General features: G+C 40.9%; 1 protein-coding gene across 1 annotated transcript in view; it reads left to right on the top strand.

The window, feature by feature from the left end:
* The window catches only part of UBE2F (ubiquitin conjugating enzyme E2 F (putative)), a 489,993-nt gene that overhangs the window by 254,442 nt on the left and 214,886 nt on the right, over positions 1–20,665 (top strand). Inside the window, exon 6 of the mRNA XM_082261905.1 lies at positions 15,568–15,638. Within this exon, the coding sequence (XP_082118031.1) occupies positions 15,568–15,638 (71 nt within the window). The remainder of the gene's footprint in view (positions 1–15,567; positions 15,639–20,665) is intronic.

Genomic DNA, 20,665 nt, shown 5'->3' with positions numbered 1-20,665 from the left:
TCTCCGCTTAATAGAAAGGTGCACAGGTTTGTGGCAGAGTCACGGGATCCGCTAGCGAATGCCACAAATGCGCTGGTGGCCCCCTGGGGCCAGTATCCTCTGAATTATGCCTTCTCCCCTCTCAAGCTTCTGTCGAGACTCTTGTGCAGGATCGAGGCAGAAGGAATTCTGGTCATTCTAGTGGCCCCGGATTGGCCTCGCCTGTCTTGGTACGCGGATCTGGTGCAACTGCTCGCTGACGCCCCATGGCGACTAGCTCTCAGGGAGGATTTGCTGTCTCAAGGGCCAATCTTCCACCCTGCTTTACAGTCGCTGGGTTTGATGGCTTGACTGTTGAAAGCAAGGTACTGAAGGATAGAGGTTTGTCTGGGTTGGTGATTCCTAAACTACTGAAAGCTAGGAAGATCTACCATCATACGTGGAAAGCGTACATTTCGTGGTGGGAGTCGCTTGGGGTTCACCGTCACTCTTTCTCGTGGGTTAAGCAGAAATTGGCCATGAGTGCCATTAAGGGCCAGGTGTCTCCCTTGGTGGTCTTTCAGTGACCCTTGGCCACGCACTCCCTCGCGCATACTTTTATTGAGGGGGTTCGACATTTGACTCCACTAGTGTGGTCCCCACTACCGGCCTTGGGATCTCAACTTGATGCTTTCAGCTCTACAGAAGCCTCTCTTTGAAAATATTCGTGAGATTCCCCTGTTTACACTGTCTCAGAAGGTGGCCTTTTGGCGGCTATCACCTCTGCGCGCAGGGTGTCGGAACTGGGCAGCGTTATCCTGTCGCTCACCTTACCTGGTAATCCACAAGGATAAGTTGGTGCTTTGCCCGTTGCCCGTCATTCCTTACTATGGTGGTCTTTGACTGTCATTTGAATGAAGACATTGTGTTGCCTTCCCTGTGTCCCAGGCTGAACATTCAAAGGAAATTACCTTGCATGCTTTGGATGTGGTCCGGGCAATTAGGGTGTACCTGGCAGCTACAGAGGCTTTTAGAAAGTCAGACTCTCTATTTGTGCTCAAAGGGTTGTCCGCTTCTTCTGCGACCATTTCTAGGTGAATCACACAGACGGTGGTTCTGGCCTATTGCATCAGGGGTCAGGTTCCTCCTTTCCCTATCAAGGAGCACTTTACTAGGGCGCTTAATGTTTCCTGGGCTTTCCATCATCAGTGACGTAGGTTTGCATGTCTGCCACCTGGTCGTTGGTGCACACTTTTACAAACATTTTATAAAGTGGATGTGTTGGCATCTGTGGATGCTTGTTTTTGCCGCAAGATTTTGCTGGCTGCTGTTTAGAGGACATGGTCCTCTTTGAGGGTGTATTGTTTTTTCAGGTGAGCTCCAGTTGTTTATGGTTAAGCTCCATTTTACCTGTTAGGCTATGGTTAGCCTTGGGAATATTTGTTCAGCTTTTTTTTTCCACCCCTCATGTTTGACACTGCTTTGGGATGTCTCAATGGTTAAGAAGAATCAGGAGCTGTGTCCATCAATGAACGAAAGAGAAAATTGGATTTTTGACTTACCATAAAATCTATTTCTCTGATCATTGACGGACACAGCCCCCCCCCCCCCCCCCCCTCTGTGGAGTTGGCTTTCTTCTGACACTGCTTGTAACCAAATTGAGTGCCTATAGCTGAGAGTGGGTATATAACCCCTGGGACTGCCCATAGATGTAATCAAGCTTTTTCCTGCCTAGTGTCCTACTCCTTTAGGGGGCAGTATAACCCTATGGTTAGGAAGAATCAGGAGCTGTGTCCATCAATGAGCATCAGAGAAATGGATTTTACGGTAAGTCAAAAATCCCATTTTTTTTTTCCATCAACATCCTGTAAGCCAGGGCAGTTCAGTTGTCCCTTCAATGCTGGACCCCACAGCTGCAAGGTCACCTTAGTAAAAACCAGTTGAACAATGCCAGAGCAGTGGTGTACATCAACCCACAAGGAGGCACTATAGGTCACACCGCTTACCGAGTAGCAGACTTGATTCTTGCTTGAGCAGAACTACACTTTCTGACCCTATCATCCCAGGCATGTAAAATTGATAGGCTGATATGCTCTGTTGTCCGTTTCTGGATTCAGGGAATTGACTCTCTTCATGGGGTTATTCCATGCTCTTTGCCACAAGTTTCTTTTTGTTGTTTTTTGCAGGTTGAATGATAAGGTATGCAATTGGGCTAATATCCCTGGGGATATCTGTAACATGGAACAGCAGGAAGAAGTAGGTCCTGATTCCCCTATATAGATCTTTAGTTAGACCTCATTTAGGGTACTGTTTCTTTTTTTTTAAATATATTTTTTATTGAACATAGGAAACAATTACAAGGTCTGTATTGCATCCAAATAACAAATTTCGTTAAACAGAAAAAAATTATGTATACAGTCAGTGTTCTTGCATTTTATAATAACAGTATCACAAATATTATACTCTCAAGGGTATTAGTGAACTTAATGTGAACGACACTGGGAGAGGGGGGGTTTGGAGGGAGTAGGGATGTGGAAAGAGATTGACACTCTCGCATGGAACGTGAGGAGAACGTCAGGGTACTGTTTCTAGCTTCCTCACTTACAAATGGATATTAGGTTAGGAGTCCAGAGGGGGCCAACAAAAATGGCGAGAGACACTTCAGGAACTCAATATGTACAGTCTGGAAGAAAGAATGGAAAGTGGAGACATTTCTAAAACTTTTAAATACATCAAGGGGGTGAATAAGGTTCATAAGAGCAGTATTTTCAATATAAACCTAAGATCAAAAACACGGGGACATGGCCTCAAACTAGGAGGTGGAAAGTTCAAAACCAATCTTAGAATGTATTACCGAAATAGTAGTTGATGTAATAGACTTCCAGGTATGGGTCAATCAATAGTAAGTGGATTCAAACATGCTTGGGACAAGCATTGTACTATTAGAAATTTGTAACAAAAAAAAAAAAAAATGGAGCAGATTCGATGAACTGCTTTGTTTTTTCTGCAGTCATTCTTCTATGTTTCTATGACAAACTGGAAAGATTCGTCTACAGGTCCAGGGACCCTTGGCCCTTTGCAGTGGATGGTGGACTCCGTGGAATCAGCCTCTTTTAGGCATACGGATTCCCTCTATGTCCTTCCGAAAGCTTCTCACTCCTCCATTGCTTGTTGGATTAGACAAGTCTTCATTTGAGCCTATTGTTAAGAACAGGGTTTCTCAAGCTTTTTAACTCGAAGGAACCACTGGCAAAAAAATCTTTAGGTCAGGGAACCCCTGGAGTAATGTTCACATCTACAAGTCACAGAACACTGGTGTGATCATTAAGCTGTTGTCATGACGACAATTATTTTCAGAAATTACATTAAATAATAGAATCTGTATTTAAACGTACCTATTTTACATGATACTTTTGCTGTTTTTTTTTTCTGCACAGACCCTGAATTTTAAAACCAACTTGAGATGAGCAGTGTACAGGTGGACAGTAAGGTGGGGTACTGGGAGTCGGCATGGCCTCCTACATGGGAGCAGGGCACATTACATGAAGCACACATCAGGGCGCTTTATTTGGGGCGCACAACAATAGCAGAGGTTTCCTTCATATGCAGAGCCAGGCAGGTAAGTGGCTGCAATCAGTCCTGTTTTGGTGCACTGTTTCCTGCCAGCCCAGTGGCTTATGGGGAACACTGTGGCATCGCTAACACTATCACAGCTGCTTCCCTGCTTAGCTCTGCATGTGTCGACAGAGGGTCTTGGATCTACCCGTCACCTGCTTGCAACTGAGAGGTAAATTGCGGCTGAACCCCAGGGTTCCACTGATCCCTGCTTCAGAAACCCTGGTTTAGATTGTATTTCTCAGCTTTTAGAAGGTAGGGGTCAAGGATATGCTGTCACACAATGCACAGCACAGAGCCCAGTGTAATTGAGACCCGAGTGGAGGAAAAGACCCCCCTGTACACAGTCTCACAAGCAAACATGCACATCTGAGGCTGTCAAGCACCTGCTTTGTGCTGTCTTCCTGTATTTCCTAATGTCAGGGAAAACTGTCAAAAATGACTGTGACTGTCAGAGTTGCAGAGGAGAGAGAGAGAGAGCAGAGAACAAACACACTAAGAGCTATAGACCAAGGCAAGTACACACTATATGTGGATATGCTTTGTAAATTTTTCATTGCAGAGCAGCTTCTGAATTAGGGCTTAGGAGGAAGATACCAAGAGAATGGTGCTTCTACTGCAAAGAAAATGAGGATAAGATTAATAGTACTTTTAGGCAGAACAATACTCCCCCCTGCACTAGTGATGCGACGTCCTCGAGTTCCCTGCCCGGCTGCTGACATTTTCAGGTGGCTGGCTTCTGGGTCTCGATTGCTGGGTGGGTGGAATGACATCACTCCCCCGCACATGCGTGAGAGTTCAGTTAAGCAGATTCCACTGTGCAAGAGCAGACATGCAGGTAAGTAGTTTTAATGCAGAAGAGACAAAACATGTCTCTTCTGCATTAAAAATCCTGCCTGTCCGACAATTTTAATTGGCTAGCATAAAGTTCCACTTTAGACAGCCTGAAAGAACAGGTTTCGGGTTTGTCCATTCTTTTTCTAAAGCCTCTAAACTTCACTATCCCTTGTCAAAGCTTTTATTCAAGGCATTTCTAGGATCAGACCCCTTTGGTTCCTTGGGACCTTATTCTCTCTGCCCTGTAGGAACCATCCTTTGAACCCATCAGGGAAATCCCCTTAGATGATCTTTCCTGCAAAGTGGCCTTCTTTAGTTGCTGTCACTTTTGTCAGACATTTAGAAGTTAGCAGCTTTCTTCATAAAGACAAACTAGCTTATGACCAAAACCATCTTTTCTTCCTAAAGTGATGTCAGTCTTCCACCTCAGTGAAGACATTGTCTTGCCTTTAAGGGCCATTAAGTAGTTGAAGTGTATGAATGGTTTTTGAAGAATAAGGGTATTGTTTAGTGTCATTCGAAGTTACTGACACTAAATAAACTTGCAGCAATAGAGGTTAAAGCACAGTCAGAACTTCAGGTTGCTAGGGTGATACATTAAAATGATTTTCCCCCAGAATTTATCTTTAACCACCTATGAGATTATGTTCAATACATTGGTTAAAATATAAACCTTTGTCTTAGTAACTTCTTAACTGATATTAAATACATTTTCATGTCTTGTAGGATCGATATATATATATATATATATATATATATATATATATATATATATATATATATATATATATATGTATGTTCATGAAAGGTCTATGGACTAAAGCTCAAGAGTTTAGCCGTATGAAATGCTTAGTTTCTTCATGGGTGTTTGAACCATTCTAATTATATCTTTACCATTATTTTTTTGTCGCTTGATGATGCTGCAGAAAATTATGATGCGCTTTCTTGAGCATTCTCTAAAAGGTATTGTTATAACCACAGTTGAGTTCTTTCTGCTGTAATTTGACATTCAGTCCTGGCCTCCTCAAGCTTAAGAGAAGCAGCTAAAGCTATTCCCTTGTTACCTCTAAAGATAAGTCTGGTGGCTGCTGGTTCAGGAAATAAATGAGCCGTCCGTTTTTCCTTTGTTGTTCTGTGAAATGCACAACTAAGGTCTTTTTCATTTCCTACTGCTATACAACTCGCAGATGCTGTCACTGCTTTTCCTGCCTCACTATCAAGGATAAGGGCATCTCATTTAAGCTGCAAGATGAGAGAGCCCAATGGCATGCAATAATAACTTAACCTTTAAGCTTCATTAAGCCTTCATTATAGGATGGGCAGGAGTTTATTTGGTGGTGCATCCCAGGCTGTCACTATGTGAAGGGCTTTTTTAATTCAATTGTTTCTACCTACCATATTATTGGAAATATATGTACAATTCTTATCACACTCAGAACATTTCAGTACTTTATATAGAAAGTGCCTCAAACAGGCAAAGATTTGTAAAGGAAAACATTTCTTCCTCTTGCTTTCATTTCCAACCTGTATTATAATGACATATTGTAGTTCTGTGTTTTAACATCATTTTTCTGATTTTCTGTATGCAAGACTTTTGTAGTAGATATTTTTGTGATTCAAATGTAACATTTTCGTTTTACGTTTCAGTTAAAGCGGTACAAAACCTATCGATTTAAGGGTTTCCCAAATTATTTACATTTAAGGCATGCTGTGAATGCTAACTGTCATAGTTGCTTGTGCTCACTACCAAACTGTCAAGCCATCATACCGGAGCATCTCCGGTATGAGGAACAATTGCAAGTCACACATGAGCACCTGCATGCCTTTGTTCAGGTGGGTATTCTGAAGGCTCAGCTGCCTGCTTTTGCCTCCCCTTGGCCTTATGTCTGAACAAGTTCTTAGGGAATATATGCTGTAAAATGTGAGCTGCCTCCTAAATACTATAGGATTTCATGTAGAGCTGCACTAAATACACATGTGAATAGTGTTAAACAAATTCAATAATTATACACTATTGCGAAAATAAAGTCCCAATAGTTGAATAGTCCCTCAAAATGATAATGAATCATAAATGATTATTATATCACCCGTGAAAAAAGTGACAATGTTAATTTCCCCAGTGCTATACGTATCCAAACACCACCAATAGAGTGCAGCCTCTACCTTTATAGATTGCACGCTTACCAGCTGATGAAGACCCCCTACCACAGAGGGTCGAACACGCTTGTGACTATTACCCAGCCAGGGACTTTGCTTGTGATGTTTAGGATTGCTGGTATCACACACCACTTGGGATTCGTAGCAAATGGACAAAGCAAGAATGGTAGTAGGCACCGTCCATGGAGCACTAGAGGCGAGGATCCTCTCTTAGATAGGTCTCACATGGGTTCCCAAAAAAAGATAATGCTCACCATAGTGTATTACCAAATTAATTTTATTAAGGTTAAAAAAAGGTTGCACTTACATAGAGAATGCATAGATTATGCATGGAATGAAAAAGCCGGCCAGCTCTGATATAACGCCTGTCCTTCTGGGGTTGTCAAACAGCGCGGTGACGTCAGCACGTCACTCTTCCGAATGGTGTATAATTATTAAATTTGTTTCACACTATTCACATGTGTATTTAGCGCAGCTCTACATGTAATCCTATATCTTTTCACTGTGCCTATCTCACAGCTGAGTTGCTGCTTTCAGGTTATGTTTACCATTTAGCGCATTTTGTTTCACTTCCCATTGCCTCCCAATGAACAGATAACAAAATCTTCAACCATGATGTCACTTAAGACACAGTTCCCTGAGATGATAGCTGCATTTTTGTATCTGTCTTTAGTACCTTGTACGCGGATCTGTTGGATAATCTATTACAAATTCTTCATAAAATGCAGCTGCTTTGTTTTCTGGCTTCAAATGTAGAATGCCTGTGTGTTACACACAGTCATGTTCTGCTTAATCTCGTATTCTGTTTTGACCCTTTGCCCTAGTAAATGTAATTCCATCAAATTTAACCAAACACTTTTAATGAAATTAATAACATTCTGTGAAACAGGATTCCTCTGAGGTTACAACCTTTTTGCTGTCATTTGAAGGATGCTGGGATAAGCTGCAGTGAGACAGCTGGAAGACTGCTGTTCATCATTCAGTAATTACAGATACGTTTCTCCACATGTCCATTGATTTTTGTTGGTGGCAGTTATTGTTTTCTGAATAACAGAGGTACATTCAAATCAACCACAGAGTATAATCTCACTGTACTTAGGCTGTTATAGGGCTTAATTTAATTTCCTTTCTAAAGTCATTCAGGTCTTACCATCTGCCCCATCAAAAAAGTTTTTCTGGCTGTCATACCAGTTCAGTTTCTTTAGTATTATGTCTCACTGCCTTGGAACAAGTGTAGGTCAGGTATTATGATGTAACTCCACTTCACTGGCTGCATACTTGTTCCAAGTTTGGGACTTGTTGTTTTGAAGCCTAGCAACTAGAGCTTTTAGGAGGAGGTAAGCAATAGAAGCATATGTATTTCTTCAAGTGCAGGTTTTTTTGGCATTCCTTTTGGTTTTGAGAAAGCCAAACAATGTCTAACTGCCTGTCTAAATTTTAGCCCTGCTCGAAGACTATACCTTCTTCTGGAAATCTTTTGGAAGGGAATGACTGCAGCAGTTTGAGGTCATAGAGCTTGCGGTGATCTGGCTAAGAGCAAATTATTGTCAGTAATGCACTCCAGTTATACTACCACCAGGTTGCTGTTAGCAGCTCATTGTAAAACTAATACTATTGTCTATGGCCTGCAGTGACCTCCACACTATCATCCCTAAACCATTAACCCTAATAATAGGACGGTGGTCTAACCATATGTAGCAGGTTTTCCAGGCATTGGGCCTAATGTGGGTCTGCCATTGTTACCGGTGACACCTTCAGCCCATTTAAGCTGAATACCCAAGTGTGAGAGTGGAGACAATGACCATTCCGGCATCTTTGGTTTGTTTTGTTTATTTGATAATGGGGATAGGAGAAGGGAATGAGTGGGATTCTCCTCTGGCTCAACTAGGTACAACTTGGACACTTTGCAGAAAAATGCCTGTTAGCGTTGTCTTGACGCCAGCTGAATGCCGACCAACGCTTGCTGGCACTTGAAAAATACTGACTTGCTGAACTTGTGTTTGAACTTGACTTTTAACACTCTGGTTAGCTCAAAAGTCCTGGACTAGACTAAGACTTGACTCTTGACACTCTGGTTAGCTCAAAAGTCCTGTAAACAGCTCCCTCCAGCCCTTCACTGACTGAGGTAGCTCTTTGTAACTGCTTGTGCTGCTGCCACTCTCAACACTGTAAACTTTAACTGTTCAGGGCCCAACCGCTGGCGCCCCCTTTACACTTCAGGTTTTTCTCACTAGGCACCCCCTCTACACTTCAAGGTCCTCTCACTAGGCACCCCCTCTGAACTTCAGGGTCCTCTCACTAGGCCCCCCTCTACACATCGGGGTCAACACTGGCACCCCCCTTTTCCACTAGCTGGCTCCTGGATCCCTTGGACTTTCACCCGAGTGGTCCCCTCTGCTAGGCAGACCCCCAGGGGCAGTTTACAGTACTCAAGAACTGGCAATGCTTTCGTGAAACTGGACCCCCTCTGCTCCACTGGTCCTCGGCACACCAGATCCTCTCTGCAGCTCAGCTCACTCCGTCCCCTCAGGCAAGCCGCCCGGGACACCCGATCCTGCTGACAGGAAGAGAGACAGCCGTAGTCTCCCTCCTGGGACTCTGCTTTCCGCCAAAGACGCTGCGTCACGCGCCCCCCTCAAACTTATATCCACTCCCAGAATCCTGTGTGGCAGAATCTGCCTTTCTTGGGTAGATACAGGCCTGAATGTGCCACTGATTGGGTTTCCTCCACTGCACAATGAGAGCCCTTCTCATGGAGCCAGTGGGGAGACACCCCAGTCTCAATAGCAACACCTGGGAGACATGACAGCCCAGCTGAAAAATCATGGCCCTGCAGCCAAGGCCCACTATACTTTGCCTAGCACCTACCTTGTAGGGTGCTACACATATTCTACCTTTCACCTATCAATTACCTAATAATGTATTGTAAGTCAGAGAAAAACTGGATACAATAAGCAGCATTGATCTATGAAGCTTTTTGGGGGCCCATGTTTATGCAACAACATCTTTATCAACTCAATAGCGGGGCAGTGCCCAAATGCATAATCTGTGTCCCTGTCACTACCTCTAAATTGGTATTCTAAATGAATACATTTTTAAAGCTGAAGCTGATACCACGTTAAAGTGAAATTAAAGTCTTGTTTTTTTTTTTTTTTTTTTTCTAATAACATGTTATACTAACCTGCTTTGTGCAGTGGTTTTGCAGAGAGCAGCTTGGATCCTCCTCTTCTCAGGGTCCTGCATCAGCAATTCTAGCCCCTCCCTCCTGCCAAGTGCCTTCACAGCAAGCAGCTTGCTATGGGGGTACCCAAGCCGAGCCACTGCTCTGTGTGTACATTCAGACATGGAGCTGCGGCTCGGCCCACCCCCCTCTCTCCTCATTGGCTCACTGACTTGGCTTGACCGCAGCAGGAGACAATGGCGCCCACTGCTGTCTCAGCCAATGATGAGGGAGAGTCCCAGGCAGCCAAGGCTTTCATGCAACATCGCTGAATCGAAATGGTAAATATTAGGGGGGCTGAGGAGGGGGTTATGGATAGAGGGGTTAGCAAAACAATTTAATAAAAAAAAACTGAGTTCTTTACATGTTGCCATCCTGAAAACCAGTTGAGTGTCTGCAGTTGTCCTTGGATAGGTGAAGAATCAGATTCATGGGTGGAGTCCATTGGGTGCCCAGTAGAAGTGCTTATCAGTCAGTCTCCTGAGGGGGCCTTCTCCACAGTGGCTATTCTATCTGTAAAGTGTTGCAAATATTAACGTTAATCAAAAATGCTCTTCTCGTGCTTCTCTCCCATGTTGTGAAACCGTGCCTCTGGGTCGGCTATTCTATCAGTAAAGTGTTGCAAATATTAACGTTAATCAAAAATGCTCTTCTCGTGCTTCTCTCCCATGTTGTGAAACCGTGCCTCTGGGTCGGCTATTCTATCAGTGCAGTGTTGCAAATATTAACATTAATCAAAAATGGTCTTCTCGTGCTGCTCTTCCATATTGTGAAACCGTGCCTCTGGGTCCTGTATTGTCACATGTATGATTTAAATTCACTTTTAAGCACGTGGGGATTGTCAAGGTCAGACACTGCTTGTGACGCAGGATAACTCTCCACTATAATGTGGAGTTGTAGATTTCACGTGGGTGGTCTGGCTGACCTCTTGGTGTGGGAGGCAACTGTGTTTTGGAGTGCCATTTTAGATGGTGTCAGGCCAGTCTCTGGTGCTGAAGGAGGAGACAATAACTTTGTTACATTAGACAGATCAATGGTGTTCACTCGTCCCTGTTAGCACATGTTAGGCATGAGAGCTAAGGGAAATATGTCCTTACCTGCCATGCGCTAGCTGAGGTTAAGAAGAGTTAGAACTTTAAGTTAGCTTTTTTTTTTTTTTTTTTTTTTTTTCTCCCAAAAAAATTGACATTTTTGGAAAAAAATCAAAAAAAAAAAAAAAATCCAGCGTGGAGTAGTTTTACAAATTGAAAGTCATTTTGTTACACTTGGAATGTGAAATGCAGTGTATAAGGCCCTTTTAACATTTGTGCAACTTGTCCTACAAAATCGCATGAGAAGTTGTACTCCATGATTTGCAAAGAGTACCGTTCATATCTGTGCGGCTTTAAGTCAAAGTAGTCCCTGCACTACTTTGGTCCGACTTTGATGCGTTTTGAGGTGCATAGACCTTAAGATTACACAGGTATTGTTTCAAGTCCAGTCAAAATTGGGGCAAAATTGCACAACTTTTAGGTCGCACTAGTGTGAAAGGGGCCTAAAAGTATTATGCTTTAATAAATGTACAGCTTATTCAGTAAATAAACTAAACTTGCTTTTTAAAATTGTATTTTTAATTATAAATGGAAGAACAAGGACTGTACATGTTAACATTTCAACTATACATGAGAACAGGTAACCACCCCCCTTTCCCTCCTAATTATGTAATAACTTCCTGCCAATATGCATTTTCATTTATTGACAATGCTGATCCAGAAGCTAATATTGCTCAATGAAGAGCTTGATCAATGTTCTCCTGCTTTTCAGGTGTCATTTTATTTATACATCAAGGGATTCTGTATTTTTGGGAGGCAGTGGTTGTTAACACTTCCTTACTTTAAGATGCTGCTGCTAAAGAAACCCTTTGTGATGATCCAGAAGCAGCATAAAGAGTGTTTCTGAAATCGGAAGTCTGGAGGGGAAAAGCTACTTGCTTTTATATACATTATAGTCCTTATAATTGAATTCCATAAAGTATTTTTTAATGTCTTTTGGACACCTCTGGCATGTAAGGATGTGTTTTTTCATCCTTGAAGCATTTGGAAAAGAATATTTCTTCTTACGATATTTGTAAATTATATGTGAGGGAAGCTGCGCTAAGTGACAAGAACCATATGTGATAATAAGTCCAAAAAGTCCCAAAAAATAAATATGTATATTAATAAATGAATGAAGAAGTCCAAAGCTTCAACCGAATCTCCACAGGTGCAAACAATGGGTGTATATACTGCTTACCAGATGCAGCAGTGTAGTATGCCTTGAACACAAATGACCAAGCCAGATGGAAAACCTTATGGGGGATTCCTCACCAAAACTGACGTTCTCAATGGTACCTTGAGAACGTCAGTTTTTGACGAAATGTACGTCGGTCGCGGCGTGCTGACGTCACCTCTACGAGACGCTCAGGTGGGTGTTTGAAGCTGTCCGGCCGGCGGCTTCGATTCAGCGCTAATATTCGTACTTATTTGTAAGTGCATTTCTTTTATATTTTGTTCTTATTAAATGGTTTTACACTATGGGATTCTCCATTACTATTATTTATATGTAACCATCGGAGTCCTATATGTGGGTCAGCCTCATTGAATAAGGGATCGGACCACTCACAGCGAACAGGGATATTAGGAACATTTGCCTAGTGCCATCCGGATTTGGGATATATGCAATATTATTGCCTATTTCTGGTAAGCGGGGATACATGGTGACGGTCCAAACGGTGTCACGAGTTGAATTGAGTGGTTACCTTACACCTGATTTACCTGCATGAACCTGGTTATTGGATTGTGAGTGTGGTGGTGGCTCCTTTCACGGCATAACATTCCATTCATTTGGGAATATATAGATTGATCTGCCTATCATATTTTTTACTTCTGGTAAGCTGCCTGTGATGGTGGTGGTCTCTATCAGCACTTTCCTCTTCTGATACACACGGGAGCGGTTATTTTACATTCTTTTTGTATACAGTATCACGCTATGTTTCTTTATATGTTTTTTACTCCAACATCCACCAATCTGTGCTCCTGGGTCGGATATCGTTGGTGAGGAATCCCCCATAAGGTTTTCCATCTGGCTTGGTCATTTGTGTTCAAGGCATACTACACTGCTGCATCTGGTAAGCAGTATATACACCCATTGTTTGCACCTGTGGAGATTCGGTTGAAGCTTTGGACTTCTTCATTCATTTATTAATATACATTTATTAATATACATATTTATTTTTTGGGACTTTTTTGGACTTATTATCACATATGGTTCTTGTCACTTAGCGCAGCTTCCCTCACATATAATTTTCTTGGATGCTTGTCACATATTAAGTTGCTGCTATTTTTTATATTTTTTCTTTTGATATCTAGTGCAGTTTTCTTTCCATTAATATTTGTAAATTGCAGCATTGTACTCAGCAGAAATTACTAAGCAGACTATCGGTAAACATGATGTGATAGTGGAGAACATTAATAGGAATCATTAAACCAGTTCCGGACCACCCACCGCATATATACTGCAGCAGGGCAACCCGGCTGCGCAAAATCACGTACATGTACATGATTTTGTGCATGTGATGTAGGGGGCATGTGGCACTCCCGCTGTGATTGGACACAGCGGTAGCCAATCAGTAGGTCCCGCCGATCATTAGGAGGAAAGGCAGAACGGCGGTCTGCCTATGTAAACAAGGCAGACCACCGTTCTGTCGGGGAATAAAAGAGAGATCTTGTACAGATCTCTATTTTCCTCTAGTGCATCCACTCACCCCACAGTTAGAAAGCACTCCCTAGGAGCACACTTAACTCTTTGGTCGCCCCTGGTGTTAACCCTTTCCCTTCAAGTGTCATTTATACAGTAACAGTGCATTTTTTTTTTAGCACTGATCATTGTATTGGTGTCACTTTTCCCCAAAAAAGTTTCACTTAGTGTCAGATTTGTCCGCCACAATGTCGCAGTCCCGCTAAAAATCTCTGATCGCCGCCATTACTAGTAAAAACAATAAAAAAAAATAAAAAGTCAATAAATCTATCACATAGTTTGTAGATGCTATAACTTTTGTGCAAACCAATCAATGTACACTTATTAGGATTTTTGTTTACCAAAAATATGTAGCAGAATAAGTATTGGCCTAAATTGAGGCAGAAATTAGATTTTTTTTATTGGGTATGTTTTATAGTAGAAAGTTATATATATATATATATATATATATATATATATATATATATATATATATATATATATATATATATATATATATATATATATATAATTTTTTTTTTTTTTTAAATTGTGGTTCATTTTTTTGTTTATAGCGCAAAAAATAAAAAACGCACAAGTGATCAAATACCACCAAAAGAAAGCTCTATTTGTGGGGGGGAAAAAATACATCAATTGTATTTGGGTACAGCGTCACAAGGTTTCGCAATTTTCAGTTAAAGCAACGCAGTGCTGTATTTCAAAAAATGGCCTGGTCAAGAAGGGGGTAAAACCTTCCGGAGCTGAAGTGGTTAGAGGTTAAAGATAAACTAATTTGTCTCTTTTCTGTCAATTAAGGTTTGAGAGGACAAGAACTATCATGTACTGTATCCCAACAATCGCCCAACTGTAAGCGATACAAGTTGGAGCCCACAAGCAAACTAAACTGGAGCCTTTTCCCCACAGTGCCCCCCTAGTGGCAGAAATACATATTTCTTTTCTTAGAGAAAGGCATTGAAAGTGTTGCTTGAATTGTATTCCAGTATTTGCTTGTCTTCAGCTGGGAAAACTTGCAATAATTTAGGACTTTACATAAAGTCTCAGACCTCTTTCATTAAGGTCTTCGTGTTATAAAGTTTGAATACCAAGTCAGAGATATTTATCCTTGTAAAATAACATATTTTACACTTTTTTTTTTTTTTTTTACATTTTTAGAAAGAAAAAAATAAACGCTTTGAAAAAACAGGGAAAACAATGTTCACCCAATTTTTTGGGTTTTTTTTTTTTTCCCTAGGCTTTCTCATCTCTAGTTAGAACCTATTGTAGAATCTCAGTGGCTGCAGATGCTTTGTATTCTGTCTCCAAAAGGAAGTGCATAACCCGACTCTGGCATCCAAATATCAGAGACACATGAGCTATGTGTGATTTCCTGTCCCACTGACCACATAGCAGATAGGCAAATCTCAAGGACAAGGCAGGGTAGCAGTGAAAACTTGACAGAGGTACTAACCCTTTTTAATTTTTCGCTTAAGTGGAGATCCTCTATGCATTTTTATTTATTTATTTTAGCACGTTTTAAATTATATTTTATGAGTAATTCGACTAGATGAGTGCTTGAAAATCTTAAATCTATCTTAAAGTAAAAAAACGGAGATGCACGTCTCTATATAACCCTTCCTGTACACTTATAGGTCTTCTGGGACATGGTCACATGACATTTTACATCTGTTTATATCATAATTTTCATAAATTCAAATCTTGTGTAAAATCACAAAGGGGCTGTTAAAGCTTTATTGGCAGTAAATCAGAATTTCACACACATCTTCTCACCTGTGACTATGTCATTTCTCTTACCAGAAATTCTCCAGTGCAGATTGCTTACCAAAAAGCTGTCAGGAGCAATCCTATGAAATACATCCAAACCAATACTTTCTGGTACATGTAATGGTCATGCAAGTGAAATATTGTAGCTTTCACTGCATACAGATAACCTTCTGGTGTGTGTTAATATGATTTTCTCCCTTCATTCATCCCATTGTGACATTAGTTTATTTGTGCTTTGTGTGCAGCCTCCAAAAGTGAAATGTTTAACGCGGATCTGGCATCCGAACATCACAGAGACAGGCGAGATCTGTTTAAGGTGAGATGTTGCCCTTTGTGCTTTAATATTAATTTCTTTTTTTTTTTTGCGAATGCTGTCCTTGTGTGTCTGAAGTGTTCATGTGCTTTTTTTTTTTGGAAATTTTTTGCTGACTCAGATTTTGATGCTGAAAACATCCAACTGAGCAAGAAAAGGTTGTAACCTATTGATTGCTCATAACACCCTTTTCCTGTCAGCCTGCAGTAATTAGAAAAGCTCTCCCGTAAAATCTATACAAATCAAATTTGCTTTATTTGGACTTAGTCTTGTAACTGATGTACTTGCTTTTTCCCATTTTACAATTAGCTCAGTTATTGGTAATAGCAAGCAATTTTTATACATGTTTATGGATCCTGGATAGATGGGTTGTTCTTGTTGTCTATATGTTATAGAGATGTAGTGGAGGTGTTCTGTAGTCACAGCACACTTCCTGTCCTAGGGTGACCACACTACTCCTCCATAGATACAGTACAATGACTGAGTGTTACCAAGTGCAAATAAAGAAAAATATGTGGGGGAAACAAGGCGGTAAATGCAGCCATCGCATCCAAGGACTGGTAAGCTAGAAAGGCTGCAACTAACGATTATTTTTATGATCAATTAGTTGGCCGATAAGTGTTTTGATTCAGATAAAAACCTCAGTATTCCATTTTTTCCTTTATTCACGGTTTTGCAAATTTTGCCAGTGACCTCCTTATTTGCAGCATTTAATGTAAAATGCTCCCATGCCTTGGAAGACTTGGGATGCACACTTTTTTTCGTAGTCACTTTGTCAGCAACCTCTGTCATTTGCATCCTGCATTTTTTTCGCAGCTAGAAGTAAGGCTGCATTCACATGTCAGCTTATAATCGCGGGCAGAACCGCCACGGTTCCGCCCGAGATTCAGAGATTTATTGCAAATCGCGGGACGCCTAGCGTTGCCCGTTGATTTGCAATAGCCCCCCAAACGCCGAGCGTTGTTGCCGCGATTTACGCCCGCCGAATCGCGGCAACATCGCGCAAACAAAATCGCGGGACGCAATACGCTCCAAAAAAGTACAAGAGCTTCTTTGGAGCGTATTGCGTCCCGCGATTTGCAATAAATCTCCGAATCGCGGGCGGAACCGCGGCGGTTCTGCCCGCGATTATAAGCTGACATGTGAATGCAGCCTAAAAGAAAATGTGATGTGCAATTTATTTATGTCAAGTTTAAACAAACAAAAAAAAAAAAAAAAACATATGCTGTGGTAAATATAAATATTAGGGAACAAAATATCCAATCTACTCTCAGATTAATAGGAGGTGTGTGTAGTTTTACAGTGGGGAAAATAATTATTTGATCCCCTGCAGATTTTGTAAGTTTGCCCACTTACAGAGAAATGAATGGTCTATAATTTTTTTATCATAGGTGTATTTTAAGTGATGGAGACAAAATATCAACCAAAAATCAAGAAAAACACATAAAACAAATGCTATAAATTAAGTTGCAGTTCAGTGAGTAAAATAAATATTTGATCCCCAAGAAAAAACATGATTTAGTACCTGGTGGAGAAACCCTTCAACACCATCTCTATGGTCCAGCACGTTTGGTCACATCAGAAGGGAGGAGCCGCTATTCAGGACGTTTTTTTCGTTGGCGTGTTAGCCTGGAGAGCTGATGACATGCTTTTTTATCACATAGTTAAATGAGTATTTTTAATCCGTGTGCGTAGTTTTTAAAATAAATATTAATAGCAGAGAGCACTATGGTTTCCTCTTATCTTTTGGCCATATAAGATTGATCGAGAGTCCTAGATGAGTACAGCATGGTCCAGGAACGTCGTTTAGGAGAATCCTCGCGGCATCCAGAGACATAAACACAGGCGATTGGGACTGTAGGGGGGCATTGCTTGGAGGTGAGCAGGCATTTCTGCTAGAGGGTGGTGGTCACTAAAGTCATTGGATAATATGAACTTTTTGTTACATTATTTTGAACATCACTTAGAGTTGCATGATGGTGGAATTCATTCACTAAATTGGGACTTAGTACATTGATTGTATTTTTTATTGCTTACGCTACACTGGTTATGTTATACAGGTAAGTATAACATGTTTGTTTTTTTAAAAGGAAAAAAAAAAAGAGACTTTACAATGACTTTTAAAGTTACATAAAGTAAAGAACTAATAAGAAAACCTAAAAATGGTGTGCATTAAAATGGACTGCTAAATGAGTACTGTCCCTTTAAGTGACGCAGAATTGTATATGCATAAATAAGTGAGATTTTATTAGTTAATAAATCATGATGCAAGTCTGTGCAAAAGTTTATGAATCAAAATAAAAGTGATTCCAGAAAAACATTTGAAGAATCGAGTGTCTCCTTTAAACAATATCCAGATGGCTCGGATTCACTTGTGCTTCTTTCCACAGTGTTAACCACCACCAGCACATTGCATTCACCAAAAAATGTGGCTGCTTAGATTATAGGCATGATGATATCTCCCAAGAAAAGAAAAGGCCACAACTTCTGGACATCAGGATTGGCCCCTTTATTGTGTCACTAAACCCACATCATAAAAAAACTATTAATGGTGCATTACATGCTGTTCATACTCAACCAGTCACTATGGGATTTGTTTTGTGTATTCTGCAAAAAACCTGGTTGATCCTTCTGTTCTCTATCTTCACCCTTTGTCCAAGTCCTTATTTTAGCTAGGCATTTTGCAGCTGTGGTGGCAGCTCTTCACATGTTTAGTTTTTCAGTTAGTTTATATGCCTAACATTTCCTCCCTATCACATCCAAGCAGCCCATTTGATTATAGAGACACACGTGGGCGTATACACAGTGGTAAATGACAACCCACTCCCTCGCTCCCTCCTCCTCCATACCAATTGACCTGGAACAAAATGTATACAAAGAATATTCATAAGATATATATATATATATATATATATATATATATATACACACAGTAGGTGCCACAAAAACAGTATATGACCTAACACTACAGGTCCTTCTCAAAAAATTAGCTTATTGTGATAAAGTTCATTATTTTCTGTAATGTACTGATAAACATTGGACTTTCATATATTTTAGATTCATTACACACAACTGAAGTAGTGCAAGCCTTTTATTGTTTTAATATTTATGATTTTGGCATACAGCTCATGAAAAACCCAAAATTCATATCTCAAAAAATTAGCATATCATGAAAAGGTTCTCTAAACGAGCTATTAACCTAATCTGAATCAACTAATTAACTCTAAACACCTGCAAAAGATTCCTGAGGCTTTTAACAACTCCCAGCTTGGTTCATTACTCAAAACCGCAATCATGGGTAAGACTGCCGACCTGACTGCTGTCCAGAAGGCCATCATTGACACCCTCAAGCAAGAGGGTAAGACACAGAAAGAAATTTCTGAACGAATAGGCTGTTCCCAGAGTGCTGTATCAAGGCACCTCAGTGGGAAGTCTGTGGGAAGGAAAAAGTGTGGCAGAAAACACTTAACAACGAGAAGAGGTGACCGGACCCTGAGGAAGATTGTGGAGAAGGACCGATTCCAGACCTTGGGGGACCTGCGGAAGCAGTGGACTGAGTCTGGAGTAGAAACTAGAGCCACCGTGTACAGGCGTGTGCAGGAAATGGGCTACAGGTGCCGCATTCCCCAGGTCAAGCCACTTTTGAACCAGAAACAGCGGCATAAGCGCCTGACCTGGGATACAGAGAAAAAGCACTGGACTGTTGCTCAGTGGTCCAAAGTACTTTTTTCGGATGAAAGCAAATTTTGCATGTCATTCGGAAATCAAGGTGCCAGAGTCTGGAGGAAGACTGGGGAGAGGGAAATGCTAAAATGCCTGAAGTCCAGTGTCAAGTACCCACAGTCAGTGATGGTCTGGGGTGCCATGTCAGCTGCTGGTGTTGGTCCACTATGTTTTATCAAGGGCAGGGTCAATGCAGCTAGCTATAAGGAGATTTTGGAGCACTTCAAGCTTCCTTCTGCTGAAAAGCTTTATGGAGATGAAGATTTCATTTTTCAGCACGACCTGGCACCTGCACACAGTGCCAAAACCACTGGTAAATGGTTTACTGACCATGGTATTACTGTGCTCAATTGGCCTGCCAACTCTCCTGACCTGAACCCCATAAAGAATCTGTGGGATGTTGTGAAGAGAAAGTTGAAAGACGCAAGACCCAACACTCTGGATGAGCTCAAGGCCGCTATCGAAGCATGCTGGGCCTCCATAACACCTCAGCCAGTGCCACAGACTGATTGCCTCCATGCCACGCCGCATTGAAGCAGTCATTTCTGCAAAAGGATTCCCGACCAAGTATTGAGTGCATAACTGAACATAATTATTTGAAGGTTGACTTTTTTTGTATTAAAAACACTTTTTTTTTTTTTATTGGTCGGATGAAATATGCTAATTTTTTTATAGGAATTTTGGGTTTTCATGAGCTTTATGCCAAAATCAATACTAAAAACAGTAAAAGGCTTGCACTACTTCAGTTGTGTGTAATGAATCTAAACTATATGAAAGTCTAATGTTTATCAGTACATTACAGAAAATAATGAACTTTATCACAATATGCTAATTTTTGGAGAAGGACCTGTATATGTGAGAAATATACTCCCAATAAAATAGGAAACAAAAGTGTAAAAAAAAAAAATAAAATATCGGGATGACAGAACTGAATTTTATATATCTACGTAATTAACCAAAAGTTGTGAATAAAAGTATACCAAGAAAGGAACACTTTGAAAACATAGCAGATCTCAATAGGGAAAAATATGCTGGATATCTATACTGATATGGACTGGGTAATAGGAACGAAAGGATGCCACATCGTTTGATGAAAATGATCAACCTACATAGGGCTCAATTCAAAGACACCCGGAAAATCAAAGTGAAAAAATGATGCGGCAGGCTAATCCATTTTGCTGAAATTTTATAATTGCAGCAACTCAGAATGGTACTCAGTAGTTTGTATGGCCCCCACGTGCTTATATGCATGCCTGACAACGTTGGGGTATGCTCCTAATGAGACAACGGATGGTGTCCTGGGGTAT

The sequence above is a fragment of the Pelophylax lessonae genome, assembly GCF_965119305.1.
Source record: "Pelophylax lessonae genome assembly, chromosome: 6".
Classification (NCBI taxonomy): domain Eukaryota; kingdom Metazoa; phylum Chordata; class Amphibia; order Anura; family Ranidae; genus Pelophylax; species Pelophylax lessonae.
Note: the sequence above shows the minus strand (reverse complement) of the source record. Positions and strands in the feature narration are given on the sequence as shown.